Source organism: Schistocerca cancellata, chromosome 11 (genome assembly GCF_023864275.1).
Source record: "Schistocerca cancellata isolate TAMUIC-IGC-003103 chromosome 11, iqSchCanc2.1, whole genome shotgun sequence".
Classification (NCBI taxonomy): Eukaryota; Metazoa; Arthropoda; class Insecta; order Orthoptera; family Acrididae; genus Schistocerca; species Schistocerca cancellata.
Genome location: NC_064636.1, coordinates 32,120,022 through 32,140,216, shown reverse-complemented (window position 1 = coordinate 32,140,216; position 20,195 = coordinate 32,120,022). Strand labels below are relative to the sequence as shown.

The window sequence follows — 20,195 nt, the reverse complement described above, 5'->3', positions numbered from 1 at the left end:
CAATTAAGTTTTTATACAGTTAATGTAAAACTGCTTTCCACTTTTAAGAAGCTTCACAACTAATTCTTGCCAAGTTTTCAGATAAATTGATCTGTTATGCTGTTGATGCTCAAACTTACCCAGAATTGTTTGGTTGGGTACATGTTCACTCTAGACTAGAAATATACCCAGTTTTCTTTGCATTATGATGTAGTGGGCTTTCAGTTATGGACAGGAACATTAAATTGCTATTACACAAAATGTATGTTTCTAAATTGTTATAGTTGTGTGAAGAATGCTATTATCTAAAATGCATTCACAAACATTGAAGTGCCTTTTGTCATCAGCTGTAATGAACGACTTGAGTGTACACATATAAAAGTAGTCATAATCTCAAGTAACCCCACAACATCTGCCATATTTCATCTTCAGCATAATAAACCTGGATACACACTTTTCACTAGTAACAGCCAATTCACATTTACGCCACTGAATTCCACATCATTCACTATTACTCTTTGTTTCATAAAATCATTTTACCCCACTCTGCCGACCAATGGGAGCATCTCCATACTTGGTGCATTTCTCACTGTGAATTTGGTTTTATTCCTGTATTATAATTTGTTAATGTGATCTGTTTTCTGTAACTGAGACAAGACTCTGTTCACAATGCAACATTTTATAGTTTCTCTTGTAGAATTAAAAGATCTATGCATCTGAAGGCCTTGGAAAAGTTCCATAAAATATTGACAGTTTAAAGTTTTTCCTATTTGGCTCTAGCACAGTCAGTGGGTGCAGCCAGTATGGATGTGTGTGCAGGGCTCCAACCCGGTGCAGCTGACACGTGTGGCCAGTGACCTGTCCAATGGTGTGGGACCAGCTGCAGACACCAAGAGCCAGGAGGAGCCGCTCAGTGGCATAGGTGGCCACCACGTCACCCCAATGTGATGTCGACAGAGTACAGTGGGGACTGCTGTGAGCTGAAAGGTGAATCCACATGGCATGTGACCATGAATTTTTGTTCCCTGTACTTGAGGGATCATCATAATTTGACCCAAGATAAACAACAGACCTGGTACTGCCACTTATGGGACCTACATTTGATGTTATACAATTGTCAAGTTTGTTTCGTTCTTGTGTCTAAGTGCACCAGTGTGACCCTCTACTTTCTATTCTGAAGGTTAGATGCCATTTGTAGAAGGCATGATGTCAGTGACTGTAGCAAGGTCACAGAGTATACTGACTGGATAATTTTTCTTGTTTACCTGTGCCTGAACTTAATTTGTGAGGTCATGCTCAGCTATATGTGTGTTAGTCCTTTCATCACCACCACCTGGTACCAAATTATACAGGGTGTTAGAAAAAGGTACGGCCAAACTTTCAGGAAACATTCTTCACACACAAATAAAGAAAAGATGTTATGTGGACATGTGTCCGGAAACGCTTAATTTCCATGTTAGAGCTCATTTTAGTTTCGCCAGTATGTACTATACTTCCTCGATTCATTGCCAGTTGGCCCAATTGGAAGGTAATCTTGACTTCAGTGCTCGTGTTGACATGCGACTCATTGCTCTACAGTACTAGCATCAATCACATCAGTACGTAGCATTGACAGATTAGTGTTCATCACGAACGTGGTTTTGCAGTCAGTGCAATGTTTACAAATGCGGAGTTGGCAGATGCCCATTTGATGTACGGATTAGCACGGGGCAATAGCTGTGGCGCGGTGCATTTGTACCGACACAGATTTCCAGAACGAAGGTGTCCCGACAGGAAGACGTTTGAAGCAATTGATCGGCATCTTAGGGAGCAGGGGTACACGTTTGCAAATGGTTCATCTGACAATGTGTCAATCCTCATTTCAGTGCAAATGTTCTCTTTACGGATGAGGCTTCATTCCGACGTGATCAAATTGTACATTTTCACAATCAACATGTGTGGGCTGATGAGAATCCGCATGCAATTGTGCAATCACGTCATCAACACAGATTTTCTGTGAATGTTCGGTCAGGCATTGTTGGTGATGTCTCGATTGGGCCCCATGTTCTTCCACCTACGCTCAATGGAACACGTTATCATGATTTCATACGGGATACTCTACCTGTGCTGCTAGAACATGTGCCTTTACAAGTACGACACAACATGTGGTTCATGCACGATGGAGCTCCTGCACATTTCAGTTGAAGTGTTCGTACGCTTCTCGACAACAGAATCGGTGACCGATGGATTGGTAGAGGCGTACCAATTCCGTGGCCTCCACGCTCTCCTGACCTCAACCGTCTTGACTTTCATTTATGGGGGCATTTGAAAGCTCTTGTCTACGCAATGCCGGTACTAAATGTTGAGACTCTTCGTGCTCGTATTGTGGATGGCTGTGATACAATACGCCATTCTTTAGGGCTGCATCAGCGCATCAGGGATTTCATGCGACGGAGGGTGGATGGATGTATCCCCACTAACGGGGGACATTTTGAACATTTCCTGTAACAAAGTGTTTGAAGTCACGCTGATACGTTCTATTGCTGTGTGTTTCCATTCCATGATTAATGTGATTTGAAGAGAAGTAATAAAATGAGCTCTAACATGGAAAGTAAGCGTTTCCTGACACATGTCCACATAACATATTTTCTTTCTTTGTGTGTGAGGAATGTTTCCTGAAAGTTTGGCCGTACCTTTTTGTAACACCCTGTATAAATATTTTTGTGGATTTGTGGATGTCATAGCAACACATTTTGTTAAGCAAGCAGCAGATTTCCAACTTTAATAGACAGTTATCCAGTGAAGAATCACAATACTACAACGTAAAAGTCCATGCAAGAAAAATATCAGAGCTATAGGATCTCATGGAAGACCTCATGGAAGAATTACAAAATGTGTGAAAAGAAATATATATACTCTTATATAAATGGTATGCAAATAAATGAATACTTGCTTTCCAAATAGTAATCAGTTACACCACTGAATACCTCAATATTATGAACATTTGTTGCCTGCTTTCATAGAAGGAGCAATAACTCCTTACACCAAAATTCCAGAGTTTATTCCTCGAGTCATTACTCTTTCCATTCACTGCAGTATTTTCAAAAATGGCATTCCTGTGATGCAACTTCCTTGGGGGTGACAATCTCCCACCCCCTTGCATCAGTAATTACATAAAGATATCATGCATTGGACAAACCAATAATACCACTTTCTATCCACTGAAATAACGCCTTTCCAGCATTTCCATAGGTTTGATATAATCACGCTGTAGGAATGTCATTTTTAAAATGGATTATTTCTCTGTGTGTAACTATCTCCCTTACCTCACAAAAAAGACTTTGCATTTCAGACATAATACAGACAGAATTGTACGAGGTAATGGAGCAGGATGAAATGTAAATATGTGGTACAGTGGGCTGTGTCTTCTGCTGTGCACTTCATAATGAACTTCAGAATTAACTGAAATGTGTAATAAGTGTAATCAGTAGAGATGAAATCAGTGGAGGTAGGAGGGAGGTCTCGAAAGTTCTCTGCCTCATACTGAAAAACGTGCATTTATGTTTCCAGAATGTTTTTCAACATAATCTTCTTTAACATTAACATATTTCATCCAGTGAAATTTCGTCTTTGTAGTGTACCATTGGAAGGGCTGCAAGGCACTCTTCCACAGCTGGAGTTGCTTCTGTGTTAGGTGAAAAATGCTGATGAACAAGAGCAACTTTGAATTTTAAGAGGAAATGGAAGTCTGAGTGAAACATGCCAGGGGAATAGGCTGAACTTTCATCCAACACTTTACAGTGCACATCTAAAAGTAAATTATGTCAAGGTTGTCTATTTACTGCCATTAGGGAGACTCCATGATACACTGTCACTGCAAAGAAACTTCTAAACAAACAAAGATTACTGCATAACAGGTGTAAAACAAATAGTAGGGCTATAGATAGATGCTGAATGAAATGCATTTGGCTGTCAAGAGATCAATTACTGATGCCTTCAATGACTACCATAGCAGAATATTGTGAAAATGACATTTCACAAAAACCAAAGAATTTCTGTTCCTATGTAAAGGCTGTTAATGCACAAAGTTAGCGTCCAGCCCTAGTGAATGAGACAGGAACTGAAATTGAGGGTAGCAGAGCAAAACCTGAAATGCTTAACTACATTTTCAAATTTACTTTGCAAAGGAAAACCCAGGAGAATTGCTCAACTTTAGTCCTTGTACCACTGAAAAGATGAATCAAAGAAGTATTAGTGTCAGTGGTGTTAAGAAATAGCTGAGATTATTAAAACTGAACAAAGCTGCAGGCCCGATTGAATCCCTGTCAGAGTCTATACTGAATTTGTGGCTGAGTCAGCCCATCTCATAACTGTAATCTATCATAGATCCCTTAAACAAAAAACTGTGTCAAGTTCTCCGAAAAAGGTATAGGTCACACCTATCTACAAGAAAGGTAGTAGAAGTGATCCACAAAACTGTCATCTAATATCCTTGACATCAATTTGTTGTAGAATCTTAGAACATTTTCTGAGCTCAAACAAAATGATGTACATTGAATAGAATGACCTCCTCAATGCCAGACAGCATGGTTTTCAAACCAAACTTTCACATTTCTCCCATGACATATTGAATGCTTTGGATCAAGGCAACCAGGTGGATGTTATGTTTCTTGTTTTCTGAAAAGGATTTGACTTAGAACCACAGCTTTGCTTATTGTCAAAAGTATGATCATATGAGGTATCAAGTGATATTTGTGACTGGATTGAGGACTTTTTGGTAAGAAGGATGCAGCATGCTATCTTGGATGGAGAGTCATTGTCAGATGCAGAAGTCATTTTAGCTGTTGTGATGCAAGTAGTGTTCTTGTTGTATGTTAATGACCTTGCAGATAGTATTAATAGTAAAATCAGGATTTTCACAGATGATGCTGTTATCTATAATGAAGTACTATCTGAAAGAAAGTGGGATAAATATTTTATAAATATTCAGTTAGATCTTGTTAAGATTTCAGTGTGGTGCAGAGATTGGCAACTTTCTCTAAATGTTCAAAAATGTAAAATTTTGCACTCAACAAAATGAAAAAATGCAGTATCCTATGACTATAACATCAATGAGCCACAGTTTGGATTATCCAGCTCATACAAATAACTGGTTGTAATGCTTTGTAGGGATATGAAATGGGATGTTCACTCAGGCTCAGTTGTGGGTAGTTGCTGCTGTTAGACTGTGCTTCATTGGTAGAATACTGTGGAAGTGCATTCAGTCTACAAAGGAGATTGCTTACAAATCACTTGTGCGGCGCGTTCAAGAATATTGCTCAAGGGTGGGACCCATACCAGACAGGACTAACAGGAGATATTGAACGTACATTCTGACAGCTATTGAACTATATGAAATAAAATCATCATCAAATTCTGAATGGCTTGCGTTAGGATGTTCAAACTACACGGTTGGCTGCAGGGCATGATGGGAATTGGTATGTGAATTCACACATGCCTTTCACCATTTGCATGCGAAAATGTCACAGCACAGTGTGCCTGAGTGTATAGTGCTTGTAAAGGCCTACCATACGAGCAATAGCACCCCAACTGTGGTCCGAAGGAAATAGATCAAGCTGAAGACAACTGGTCCAAGTGTGCTAACAATCAACAATTTGATTTGCAAGTTTGAGAGAATGGGTAGTGTCGTGAGGACAGTGTCAGCAATATTGGTCATCCAAAAAGGTTGAAAACTTCAAGAATATGCATGCTGTGTTTCAAACCGGCCACAGGAAATTGATGAGATGAGCTGCACAACAGGTGGGAACCAACCGGAGATACTGCGACAAATTGTTGTTGAAACATGCGTCTATTCCCGTACAAAATTCAAACCCGTCAGCCGTTTAGCCCCAAGGGTATGGAACAGTGGTTGTGTTTCATCAGCACTATTGTACACAGAACTGACAAACAGGACTTTGATCTGAATATTGTTCAGTTTAACGGAAAAGTGCATTTTCATTTAGATGAGTCCGTCAACAAGCAAAATTGGTGCATTTGGGGGGACTGAGAATCTGCATTTCATTATCGAGAAGTCTCTTCACCTTCAGTGGGTGTCTGTGTGGTGTGCAATGTCCAGTCGTGGAATAATCGGTGCTATCTCTCTTACTGGCACAGTAACTTCTTAATAGTATGTGAATGTTTTGTAAGACAATTTTGTCCCCATTATCTAAAGTGACCCTTATTTCTACAATAAGTGGTTCATGCAAGACAGAACTTAACCCCACGAAAGCAGGAGTGTGTTTAATGCCCTGGAGGAGCACTTTGGGGACCCCATTCTGGCTCTGGAGTACCCAGAGGCCACTGGCACAGGCCACATTCCCCTCATCCAGATTCTCTGGATCTGAAAACATGTGACTGCTTTTTGTGGGGCTATATTAAAGACAAGGTGTACACAATAACCCCAAAACCATTGCCGAGCTGGAAAACGCCATTTCGGAGGTCATCGACAGCATCAATGTTCAGACAATTCGACAACTCGTGTACAATTTCGCTATTCATCTGTGCCACATCATTGCCAATGTTGGCAGATATATCAAACGTGTCATAACCTAAATACAAATATCTGTAGTGACATTTACATGTTGAATAAAGTGTATGCATGCCATAGTTTGTAACTAATTTAACTTTTTTTCATATAGTTCAATAGTTGTCACCCTGTATACAGAGCAGGGCAGCTCAAATAATCACAGGTTTGTGTAATCCGTGGAAGATTGTCAGATAGATAGTGAAGGACCTGAACTGGAAGACTCTCAAAGACAGGTGTAAAGTATCCCCAGAATGTCTACTGACAGAGTTTCAAGAAGCAGCTTTAAATGATTACTCTAGGGATATACTACAATCCCAAATGTATAACTCACACAGGGACTGTGAGGATAAGATTAGAATAATTACTGCATGCACAGAGGCATTCAATCATTCTTCCCGCCCTCCATACATGAACGGAACAGGAAGAAAGCCTAATAACTGGTACAATGTTATGTATCCTCTGCCACGCACCTCACAGTGGATTGCAGAATATGGATGTAGATGTAGATATGAATTTCAATTATGTATGACTCAATATAGCGAAAATAGTATCAAATATGCAACATATCTTCTCATTGTAAAAGAGACTGAGATTACGTTGTTATCAGCCTTATTTCTGCAGCAAAGCTCTACAATTCCCCCCCCCCCCCCCCCCCCCCCCCTCCCTGCAGATACTCTCCTACAACAATTCATTGCTGCCTCAGGATTAAGTCCTCTCAATCAAACTACTCGTTCTGTCAAGTTGAACAATAAATTTCTTTTTTTTCCATAATTTGGTTCTGTACCTCCACATTAGTCTACCCATCTAATCTTCAGAATTCTCCCATAGCACCATGTTTCTTCCCAGAAGTCCATATTGTTGACATTTGACTTCTATACAGGGCTGCAATTAAGAAAGATACTTTCAGAAGAGACTTCTTAACACTTAAATTTGTATTTGATGTTAATAAATTTCTCTTTTTTGTGAATAATTACCTTCCTATTTGCATTTTACATCCTCTCTACTTTGGTCATTGTCATTTATTTTGCTGTCCATATAGCAAAACTCATCTGTAGCTTTCAGTGTCTCATTTCCTAATAAAATAGCCCTGCCCCCTCCTTATTTAATTAGGCTACATTCCACTAGCCTTGCTTTACTTTTGTTGGTGTTCACCTTGTAACCTCTTCTGAAGGCGTTATCCATTCCATTCGACTGATTCCCGCAGTCCTTTGCTGTCTCTGATACAATTATGATGTTATCAATAAACTTCGATTTTTTGTCTGCTCCCTAAATTATAATTCCCTGTCCAAAATTGTCTCGTTTCCTTTTCTATTGCTCAATATACAAACTGAGTAACTTGGGATATAGGCTACAACCTGGTCTCATTCCTTTTGTGTCCTTCAGTTCTTCTCACTGCAGTCTAGTTTGCTACAACCCTGACTCTTTCTTCTCATGCTTTTTAATTCCTATACCTGTACTCTGGTTTCTTTACAGACTGTAAGCTTGTGCACCCTGAATTTTATTCCTGCTATCTTAGCAACTTCAAAGAGGAGATTCTCCTCTGATTTGGCTTGTATGATTCTTTCCATTCTTCTATAAATAATTTGCTAGAAGTTTGCAGTCATGAATTATTAAACTTATGGTTCAGTATTATCACACCTGTCATTTGCCTTCACACCTGTCACTTGCCTTTTTTGAAATAGCAGTTATAAAATTTTTCTTGATGTTTGTGGGTATTTCACCTGTAACACATGTCTTGAACACCAGGCAGCATAGTTTTGTCATGGCTGACTCTTCCAAGGAGCTCAGTATTTCTGGGGGAATTTCATCTATTTCCAAGTGCCTTGTTTTCACTTACATCTTTCAATGCTCTGTCAGACTCTTCTCACAATGTCATATCTCCCATATCATGTTCATCTACTGCCTCTGTATATTTCTTCCACATTTCAGCCTTCCTTTCTTTGCTAAATATGAGTTTGCCCTCTGAGCTTTTCCAAAGGTTTCTTTAATTTCCCTTTACGAAGCATGTATGTTTCCCACAACCACGTAAACTGAATGTTTGAAATCCAGTGTGTGTGACTGTTTGTTTTCCCTGTTATTGTGTTGCAGGTGCTGATCTGCAGGTTCCCAGCCTGAGACATTCCAGCCTTCTCTACAGAGGCTGCAACAACTTAGTCTATTTATTTTCTAGTTTTGTAAAAAAGGAAAAAAAAAAATGTAAACACTCAGTATTCCTCAGTTTGTAATAGCTGTGCTTTTTATTCTCAGTTCTCTTCTGTTCAGCTGAATTGCTGCAAATAATAAAGCACTGCAAAATCAGTTTTATAGGTGCATGAAGTCTCGACAGAAGCAGCCAAAGAGAGTGGGAGAGATTATATGAGACAGAAAAATGTTGCTGAAGTTAACTGGAGATGCAATACTGCGCAGTGTAGAAACTTTCACAAATGTAACATTTCAGTGGACTTATTAAATATGGGCAATTGCTTACCTGGTAAACTGTGAGCAAAAGTATGACAATAATTATTACAATATTGGAAAAAGTTCTGACCAGCAAATCAATAATCGTGTGATGAAGATCAATACTACAGGAGGATGGAGGCATTGGATGGTGTAAAGATGGCTGAATAATATTGTTGAATGGCATAGAAAAGATGCCTCCAAAATAAAACTAGTTGCCTATAAAAGGTCACAGATACAAACCAATCACAAAATTTGCACATGTACGTTTTTCATCATATTTGCTGCACCGTAATTATTTTTCTAGAGCACATTGCACTTTAGAAGAATCTGTCTTGTCTTGTGTGTATGGGTTCCTAGCCAAAGTAAATTTTTTGAAGGTTAAAACCATTTTACCATTTCAGCTTTAAAATTTTTTAAAATATGAATGTTTCTTTATTTCATCATTCACTCACCCACTGTCAGCTGATTTTTGGCACCTGTAGTAAATTGAGTAATTCGAAATCAAGCTGCATCTGTACTTCACTCTTTTGAATAATGAATCAGTTTAAATAGAACTCAATACAACACACTGCATTGCTATCTGCACCACTTCCACCACAGCTGAACTTATACAAACACATATTGCATAATTGGCAAAGAAATCAACAAATATGGTATTTCTAATGTGGGTTCAACTTGTACAGTGTAAAAAGAATTTAGTGGTAAACATGTTTTTCATCCATTCATTCACCCATTTTGTTCTGGCTCCACATTAGGGGTATGGAGTGAGTTAAAGTATTCATTAAAAGGTGTGGGTAGAGACATGAAATTTGTTGAACATTAGCTGTTGTGTTATCCCTGCTTTTTTCAAGTCATCTTTACTGTCATGACAAGTTCCATTGTCTGTATTCTAGCTTTACTGCTGGTTTTGTACAGCTCCACAACTTACCTGGTTAATGTGGTTGACTGCATTCTTTTAATATCCCGTAGAAGTTTAGTGCATATTTTTACACGTGAAGAAATACTGATCTAATTTAGAATCTCCTTGTTTGCTCCTTCATCCATCCTTTTTTTAACAAAATAATTTGTGATTACTTTCTTCTCTTCTATATTTCCTCAGTGCCTCTTTGCCCATTTTAAATACTTTGTCAGTGGGCTACGCTACATCCATTATGTTTTCAAAACTAGTTCCTAGAACAATTTATCCAAATATTTGACTCAAGAAACACTTAATTGTTTTGAATTTAGTTTCCAGAATTTAGTTTAGCAGAATGTAGTTGGACAAGAGCAACATTATTATTTTTTAAAGGAAATTAGTGATCATCTTATCATACTACTAGCTGCTGTTTTTATCTAATAGTTTTGTGTAAATTTGCACAGAATAGTGTCAGCTGCCTACAGAACATTAAAGTTAAAGCACAGTTTAACATATACGGTCATGATATTCATTGCTGTGGGAACTGTTACCATCTGCAAGCTGGAACAACACTAGTGCACATTGCAGCAAGAAAGCCTGCAGGATTATTGCTTTTGACATTTTACTGTAATGTCTGTGTGGTTTCACCTTCAGCTGCATCTGTGGAGGCATATGTAGTACATTAAATAATGCAGGTATTGTGTTCCAAACAGCTTTCCTACATTACATATTCTCTGATTTGATTGGAACTGTAATGAAAAGAGTTAACATCATTGAGTAGATACTCAACATGGGTGTCTTTCTGCAAAAAGTCAGTTCTTCTGCTGTTTACTAGTACTTTTTGTTCTTAAGACCCTAACCCAAAACATCTCTCAAGTATGTAACAAGAAACATGTCTCCTAAAGCTTGTAATATTATCACATATCCCCACATTAGCTGACAAAAATTAAGTGAATAGTCAACTGTTTCATATTATGAGTAGATGCAATACTATTGAGAACTTACAGTATTCAAAATGAATACAAAACATATGTGCAGTCATTTAGTAAGAATCTTGAAATGATTTAATATTGTGACATCAATCACGATGTTCATGAGTATAAATGAAAGATTGCAGAAAATGCAAACAAAAGCAATTCAGAGAACTTTTTCACACTCAATGCACATCTTCCTATTGCATTCCATGAATGTTGGCTGAGCACGATTGATGCACTTATGAGACCACCAGTTCTTTCTTTTATGCTGGGTACTTTATACACATCTTCTTCTTTTCCCTTCTATCATTTGGTATGCCTCTAAGGTGTCATCAAATAAATTCTCCTGTGTTTGAGATTTAATAGGCATTTGCACCAAAATTCGATTTCTGCTTTTAGTAGAACCATTCCTCTTTCCAAAATATTATGCTGAGCTGTTTTTCTTGCTGTAACAGACTGAATGTTTCTGCTTGAAATTATCTTTGCCATAAAATTACTGTGTTTGCTGTGAGTAATTAGCTGTGGTACAATTCAAACAGGCTCTCCTTCCAGTAAAGCAACGTCTTCACCGTTCCACTCCTGTTTTGTGGTGACCATCAGCTACTACAAAGTCAGAATCGATACTAGAATCATCAAAAATGTTATTGTTTTTCCCATTTTCCACTTCATCTTCTTTGGTTCAACTGCAGACCCCTTAGTCTTCTTAGAAAGTTGCTGCATGCTGAAGCTAAAAATAGCATAAATTCACACATACAATAAAAAGCTATAAAATAAGAATATCCAAAATATCAACTGAAAGCAAAATATGTAGTGACTAGAAACATGCAGTGTGTTGTACCCACCTAATTATTACACATAATGTGAAATGTGGTTACACAGGCACTCAATTTTGCACTAACTTCGAAATGATATGTCTTATTGCTAGGCTGACAAAGTCAAGCTCATTGATGAATGTTGCTTTACATGCCACATGTTTTAGAATGAATGTTTAAAATGAATGATGGGTCTGAGAGACTATTGTTTTGGGTCAAGGGTTAAAGAAAAAAAAAAACATGCTTCAGCAAATATCTGTAGGCTATAAGGGAACTATAAACAAACTATTCTGTAACAGACTGTTTTATACCTCCCAAGGCCCTTAGGAAACCAAAGAAAGACAAATGTGGTCTCACCCACTCTTCCTTCTTTTTCTTTCATAGTTAGTGCTTATTTTTACGGCAGTACATGAAGTTCCCTATTGTAAAAACTGTTAGAAATCAACATAAATGATACTGTTTGCACTAGTCTGATACCATATTTGTAAACGTAGCTTTCTGCTGGCTTGGAAACTGCTGTTGCAATATATAACAAAAATGAGTCGGAATGTCATGACTGTATGTGTTAGACCCTAGTTAAACCTGACTAATTATCAGTGTTAGGGCATTTAAAACTCCATTGTTCTGATAACCTGTAAGTGTGATGGTACCACTGCACCTTAGTTTTGAATATTTGGAGATTTCCAGTTCTCTATCTGATGTCTGTTGGCAACATTCCAAAAACATTTTCACCAGAACATAAAACTCAGTCCCAAACCCCAGTCAGGAATCATAGTCTACATGAAAAGCATTTTTACTTCTAGTATTTTGGCTGTTTGTCCTAAATTCATTATTATTTACCTCAGATAAGACAAAAGAGTGAACATATGTTTATCTGTTGATGTTGGTTTTTCCACTTTACTCAATATTCTCACTATAGACTAAGTACTTTTTTGACCTCTGCTTCTCTGCGATAGAGCCTCAATTGGTAGTGAGTGTGCTTTGTGGATGTTTCCTAGAGTGGCTGCTTCTGCCTGGCGATCCGTGACTCATATCAGCCCGCATTGCTGCAGGCTCTCCACTATGATGGGATTTACCGTACACAGTATGCGAATTAATGAATGAGTGAAGATTATGCCACAGGCCAACACTGAGTGAAAATGTGCGAGGTACACTGTTACCAACCACTCAAATTCCACAGACTGTGTTCATTTTTTACCGCAAAACACAGTAAGTTTTGGACACAAATTGTGTTCTAAGAATTCTGGCTGTGATGAAAAACAGTGACAACATTGCATTGCAGACTGAAGTACAGAGCTGCAAAAATTAGCCACAAAGTTTACTACTTTACCTGTGTGTGCATCCACTGCCTAGAACCTCTTCCGAATCCTATGTAGTTTTCTTTTTGTATTCCACTAGTTATATAATCCATCCAAAACTGTCATCACATCATATTCTGGAAAATGTGGCAGAGGGGCCAACAGCATCCAAATAAATGTCAGGCTGATTTATTTTTTAATGTAAAGTATTACATCATCCTCCACAATTTGGCACCATGGCCATCACGTTCCGCATGTCGTTATCCCTCGGCCGGACATCTTTCAATATATAGCCCTTCTGTCTTTCATTAATGTTGCATCCTGTCTCTAAGTCTCTGGTAATCTGTCCACTAGTTAACACTGTCTTCAGTTCCCACTGAGTCGCTATAGGATTTGCAGGGGGTACACTGATTGCACCACCACTGAAATAGGTGTGGGTTACAAAACTATCCCCAGTCAAAAATAAACTTTTTCAAGACAGTGGTAAAACCTGCTCAGCACACAGTTAATGCTTTCATGGCCAGTTGTCTTAGTTGCTAACGAATCTTCCAACTTGTGTGGTTAACGTTTTAGGTCTCGCATTTTGTCCAGAGCTGTGTTTTGACATCGTCAGAGATGCTCCTGGTGCCACTTTGTTTTGCCGAATGAAGAGTTAGGCATTGGAAAGAAATGTAAATACAAATATTTCATATACAGTGATGAAATGTTGTCCACAGCTATATAGAGAAGCCATCAAAGTACATAAATATGTGGATGATTATAACAGAAAAGAAGCCATGAGACTTAGTGGTATGTGGATTGATAAAAATATTTAATAATGAACATACAGCACTGGAATTGTCACAGATCATAGCCCTCTAGACAACACAACTATTCAACATAGTTGTCATGCATTTATACACATTTGCACCATCATTGAACCCAGGCATCAAAACCAATTTTGGGGAAAAAAAATCAAACTTTTGCTTCTTAACCTATTTTTGTCACCATGTCTGTCACTGTGAATCACTTCAACAACACATCCTCAATTGACATCTGTGACATGTGTTGGCACAGCAGTATCTGTTTCTCTGTAACCCGACTCTTTCGCGCAATACCACACACAGCTGATGTTGGCTGCAGCATCACCACACGCTTGGTTCATGGATGACATAAAATCAGCTTTAAAACAGTGGATCAAAAAGCAAAATACTGAACCCCTATTCCAAACTGGCTTTGATGCATGTTTTAAACAATGGCATAGATGCACTGTCACAATTTTAAATACCAGTGTTGTGCAGGGACACTTTGGTCAATGATCTGTACTAATTCTGCTGTTCTTTGTCCACTATTAATTTCTTGATGAACAGTAGCTCCAAAGAATCAATAGTTAAGTTTCATCTTTGCTGGATGTCTGTCAATCACATTAAAACACGTACCATGCCCACTTTTCACAATACTCGTGTCACATGACTGACCTGAGTCTCAGCAAGACATGGCAGAATCAGAAGCAGCTGTGGAGATATCTGACTTTGTTCTATATGACATGTCAGGGCCAAAAACATTTGTGGACCATGAAAGTGCAACCCCAAAGATTTGCCAGCAACTAAAATCTTCTCAATCTGACTGTCTGCTGTCTCGTCTCCATTACATTTTGTATATTACTTCCTAATCCTTCTAGCAATGTGCCTTTGGCATCTCAAGTAATGTAATTTGTGTCCTAACAAAAATAAATATTCTAATAAAATACAGTCCTCAGTGATGAATGTCTTGTCAGAAAATCACGCTTGGAACATATCAAGTTCCTAGAAAAACAAAAATTACATTAGAAATGCAGAAAACTCTGCCATTTATGTTGCCTCCCAACTAGTGTTGTCAGACTCACTCACTACCAACTTTGGTCGATTTTCTGCTTGTCCCAGAGCTTAAAAATGAACATAAACAGTCTCGACTGCAAAAAACTTTATTTTTGTAGTTACCGGTTTCTGTCAGTTACTGACCACCTTCAGACCACATATAATTCTGACAGGTGTTGGCAGAGAACAGAGCAGGCATTACGAACTGCTTTAATGTCAACTGCGGAGTTTTGTGGAGTCCATACCACCTACCATCAGATAGTAACGGAAGGAAACTAGCAACCACAAAAATAACGGTTCTTGTGGTCGAGACTGTTTATGTACATTTTAAAGTACTAAGGAAAACTACTGTTCAAGAAAAATGTTCTCAAAAATTACTGTCCCAAAGCTATCACTGTTTTGAAGTTTTGGGTTGAGAAAGGAGAGATGAATTTGAGGTGGGCTTCTGACTTAATAATTTCGATCTCTTTCTTGTAAACTGTTGAAGAGATTTCATTTTGTTCCAGAGTGCAATAGATCTCGAAGATATGCCTAGCAGTTCTGGCACATACTGTAGCTGCATACATTCTCAATATTTTGTGGTTGTCACGTTTTTTCACTGGACATGTGAAAGGCTGAGCAACAGCTTCCTCCCACACGTAGGAATACTCTATATTACAGATACCGAAGGGTACCGTATATTGTATAGAGGAAGTAATGACTGTATCCTAGTCATTTGGTACTATGACAACTGGATTCTTCACAAAGGAAATTAATGAGAAATCCTGATTTGGGGGAAAAATGGCCTCTGTTGGGTTGAAGGTAAGCTATGATGGTCAAGTAGTGAAACAATGAGTGACTTTGAGCTCATGCTAGCTTTCTCACAAAAATAACCTGTATCAGATGACAGAAACTCTTTCTGCCATAAACGTTTTGGAGACAGGATTTTTTTAACTATTTAACTGTGGATTAGAGATGTAACTGGGTGATGAAAATTTTGCGTTTCGGCTGTGGCTACTGTCATACATGTTTTCTCAGATGTACTTAAGGTGGGTCATCTTCAAGGATCTTAGGGACACATTTAAACATGAAAACCCTTCTTTTAATGGCAGAAAATGAGATGAGTCCCTACTTGAGTGTACTGTGCATGAGTCTGTTTTGAATTAATTAATTCTCAAGGAAAAAATTAAAAAATGGAATATTAAGTTTCATAAATACTGTCACAAATACTGGCAGTTTACCCGCTTTTAGCAGTTATTTAAGACTGTCATTACTCTCCGCTATTGCCCCTGACCGTCAGTCCTCACTTTCATTCTTCATCACCATCCATTTGACACCCACTACTAAATAAAAGCTGCCTCTTCACTTTGCCACACCTTACAAATTTTCACCCACATCCATTCCTACTGCTGCTGCTTGTCATTTTCTAATGTCATCTACTTATTTGTGTAGCTATTGGCTTCCATGTGTCTCCCACTAATTTCCAGTTTGCTTGCTGAGGATCCTCCCAACATTTGAACAGAATTCTCTTTAAAACTGCAGGTTTCACTCCAACTCCATCTACCAACCTATTATACTACACTCAGTCTAAAACAGAGCATTGGCTCAACAGAAATGCAGTTACCTCAGCTGGATCTTTGCCTGGAACTGTTAGCTGTTATGTAGTGCTGTTACCAAACCGGGCGGTCTTGTGTTGTCATACTTGTGTTAATGTGAGTTCCATTGAAAGGTGAGGACACAGGTGGCTACAACTCACGAGAAAGATCCACTATTTTGTACTCAAAGTCCTAATTATTACTGTAGGCCAATTTGTTGGAAGCTCACTGATTACACTTATGTGGCCAGGAGTTGTGAGGTATTGTGTAATGCTGAACTCTTTGTTGAAAATGTTTGTTGCAATAGTAAAACAATCACAAGCATATCATTTCATAAAGAGGACTTGTGCAGATTAAGGTAAGTTGTATGAGGCCAAGAACTTGCCAATACAAGTGGAATCTTTTGGATAAGTGTCAAAATAAGAAAAAAAAAATTGGGTAACATAAATTGTGGGGAATTAATATATGAAAGCTGTACTTTGCTCCATTGGCATATTTGGGGAAAATTTTCTATTGTATCCAATTAATCTTCTCGTATTACTCTGACGCTGGGTGATCCACGTCATAAGAACTGAGGGCAGCCTTCTTCTGTAACCTTTGAACCAAATGTTGGTTCTCTTGGATTATCTCGTGTCCTGTGCCATGTGTTTCATTTCTGTATTGGGTTGATAGTGTAGACGTTCCTTGATCAGTGTACTGATCTTACATCCTAACAGGCTTCACGACATTGTAATATGGTTCATAACATACCTCCATCAATTATAGGACCAATGCAGTAGTAGTGGCATGTCGTAATGGCGTTTGAAGGGTGTATCCTGTTGGTGGAATACCCTGGCTGCTCTTGACAGGCAGTGGTACCTTTGCCATCTAAAGACGGCTCCATATATCTAACATGTCTGTCCTTTGCTCTCCTACTTCTCCACTAGCTATTCATCTTTCATATCTGTAAAAAGACATCACACTCAAAACTCATAGTAAATCATTCCCAAAGGTAAATACTTGTGGTGAAGCCCCTTCTTTTTTTGAAAGATTTCCTTTATCAGATTATTCCACATGATATTTCTAGCAGGCTGCTACTTATTGTGATAGTGTGGCAACCAAAATCACAGATAAATAAAAAATGAAAAATAAATAATAAAAAAAACTCATCGAGTTTTCCATTGAGGTTTTTAAATACCCATTGGTTGGGGAAAGAACACTGATGAGCTGTATAGGGATGTATCAAACAGAAAGGAGTAAGAGCCACTTTAGGAAAAACTTGATTTAAATCATTCCTGATGTAGTTTGGTGATTATTGGCTATGTCTTGTTGTTAAGTTATCCGCACATAAAAATGTAATGTGATAGTGTATGACTGCCTTATTGTAGTGGCACATGGCAACTGGTAATGGAAAATACTTTCACATGCTGGTGCATCCTTAGGTTCCTAATACCCTGTGTGTGTGTGTGTGTGTGTGTGTGTGTGTGTGTGTGTGTGTGTGTGTGTTTTTGTGGTTCTGCAGGAGTGTATTTGCAGTGTTTGTTGTACTTATAATTAAAAGAAATGTGCTAGCAATATTGTTGTTTGAGGAAGATAAAAGTGTTTCCACTTCCGAAATAATTGAGAAGCTAAGTTTCCTGGTCAGAATTTTGTGATCAGTTTGTATTGGAGTGTGTGTGGATGAATTCTTCTGCACATGGGTTTCCATTATTGTTATTGCAATGCGTGTTTGGCAATTGCCAACACACACAGACAGACAATATCATATGTAGAAAATGCACATCTCCATTGAGCTGTTGGTAAGTGCCTTTTGTCTGTCATTGTTAATTTTGCAGTTCATTGCAGTAGATTACTTGTTAAATGTCTAATTTGCACAAAAAGCTTGTACTCTTTCCAAATGTCTTCCAGCAACAAGAAGTGATGAAGAGAATGTGTGTTCAGTGAAAAAAATGTATATTAGTGTATAAGTGAGAGCATTCAGCAGTATTATAGTGACAACTGTGGTATACAGAATGTGTTAGTGATGTGGGAAAAGAATAATAAACTTTTTGAGATAATAACTTATAACCTGTGCTGTAAATCTGCAGACCACTTCAACAATGGACTCCTACTCCATTCTTCCTTCCTCATGTTTTTATTATTGTTATTGGTTAATATAACTGTTAATTTGTTACACAAAAGGTGTCCATTAAACTGCATTTAATGGTCATCACACAGGCTGTATTTTCACATCACTGAAATGTGCAAAGAAGATGGAAGCAGCAGTTGCATCTGAAAACAGTGAAAAGATGGCAGGAAGTAGTCTCCATATACTGGAGGTTCAATATGGTACATCAGGACCAAAGCTTCCTAGAGCTACTATTCAATGCTGAATACAGTGCTTAATAAGGAACAAGGAAATTATAGGAACATAATACATTGGGATGAACTGGTAGTAAACCTTTTAATATGCTCTGCGATTATGCACACTAAATGAAATACAGTGAATCAGCAGGGATGCTGCCATTTTTAACAATGCTGCTACTGACTCAGTTGTACCAGATATTCACTGTTCATCTTGTATTGGTAGCTTAATGTTTACTTGAGTGGATTTCTGTGTTTTGCAGAAAATGCTTCCCTACAACTGTAACAAAGTTGTTGTTGTAATGTTATATCACCAGTTGTGCATCTTTATAGCCAATACTGTTACTTGTCAGTATCTGACAGTAACGTTTAAACCTTGAATGTAGGTAGTCAGGTCAGTTGTGGAGGAAGTGCATTTAATTTTTTGTTTAACTGGTGGCAATTTGCAGTGTCATGTTTTGTGTTAAGTGGAAGCTAATCCACTGAAATAAATACAGGAGGTACATAAAGTCTGGGAACACTTTCAATTATTTATTGCACAAAAACCAAACACTGTACAGATATCATAGATATGTCATTTTGAAGAGAAACCCTGGAAGTTTTTTTTTTTCTTCACTTATACCGCCACAGTGTAGTTTGGTAATTTGCTTATAGTCAGCACCAGTCGCAAACATGCCAAGTTCAGGTGCGGAGCAAGCTTTCTGTGTGTTGGAGTTCGAAATGACCTCCCAGATCCCCAGATGTCACTCTGTGTGACTTCTTTCTGTGGGGACATATTAAAGATGTGGTGCATGTACCGCCTCTACCACGTGATGTAGGGGAGCTCCGGGAGAGAATACGGGAAGCGACTGCCACAGTCAACAATGCAATGCTCAGACGGGTATGGCAGGAATTTGATTACCGTATTGACATCTGCCAGCTCACTCACTCATGGTTCACACATCGAATGTTTGGGGAAAAAAAAAAACACTTTCAGATTTCCTCTACAAAATGCCATATGTATGACATTTCTACAATATTTAGTTCTTGTGCAATAAATAATTCAAAGTGTTCCCAAACTTTATGTACATCCTGTATTTTATTCCTTTAAAGAATTTTCCCAGTCAGCATACTATTGTCTGACAACAAGACTCTCATCAATCGAGATAGCGGTTATCAGCTGAACTCTGCTTGGAATCCTGTTATAGAGAAACTTCGTAGTCAACGTAGTTATCTGCATAAAGATGGAAATCGACCTGACACCGATACGCCAGGCTTTCGCAGTGGAGGGCGCGAGGCGCAGCGCACGGAGCCGTTATGAACTCGCACACTGAGCAGCGCATGCGCAATGTCACCTCAGAAGGCTTTAAATAGCGGAGCTCAGCGTGTACTCGCCAGTACTACTACAGTGGCATTCACCCGAAGATGGCCAGAAGACTCTGCGCCGAAATATCGTGGCAGGAAGTTACTGATATCCGGCAGTTCTCCCGTGTTTTTATGGAACAATCAGTACGCCGGGAAAGCTTTAAACATCAGAGCATACT

General features: G+C 38.5%; 1 protein-coding gene and 1 long non-coding RNA gene across 5 annotated transcripts in view; one reads left to right on the top strand and one right to left on the bottom strand.

Annotated features, from left to right (window-relative positions):
• The window catches only part of LOC126108737 (putative sodium-dependent multivitamin transporter), a 745,960-nt gene extending 736,613 nt beyond the window's left edge, over window positions 1-9,347 (top strand). For 2 of the 4 annotated variants that reach the window (XM_049914083.1, XM_049914081.1), the window contains exons 12-13: window positions 799-966; window positions 8,612-9,347. In XM_049914083.1, the coding sequence (XP_049770040.1) occupies window positions 799-927 (129 nt within the window). In that variant the 3' untranslated portion in view covers window positions 928-966; window positions 8,612-9,347. The remainder of the gene's footprint in view (window positions 1-798; window positions 967-8,611) is intronic. The other 2 variants (XM_049914077.1, XM_049914079.1) reach the window with 1 other exon arrangement.
• LOC126108742 (uncharacterized) overlaps window positions 1-18,376 on the bottom strand; it is a 336,956-nt gene extending 318,580 nt beyond the window's left edge. Inside the window, exon 1 of the long non-coding RNA XR_007523617.1 lies at window positions 17,496-18,376. This is a non-coding gene — a long non-coding RNA (uncharacterized LOC126108742). The remainder of the gene's footprint in view (window positions 1-17,495) is intronic.
• Window positions 18,377-20,195: the final 1,819 nt, after the last annotated feature.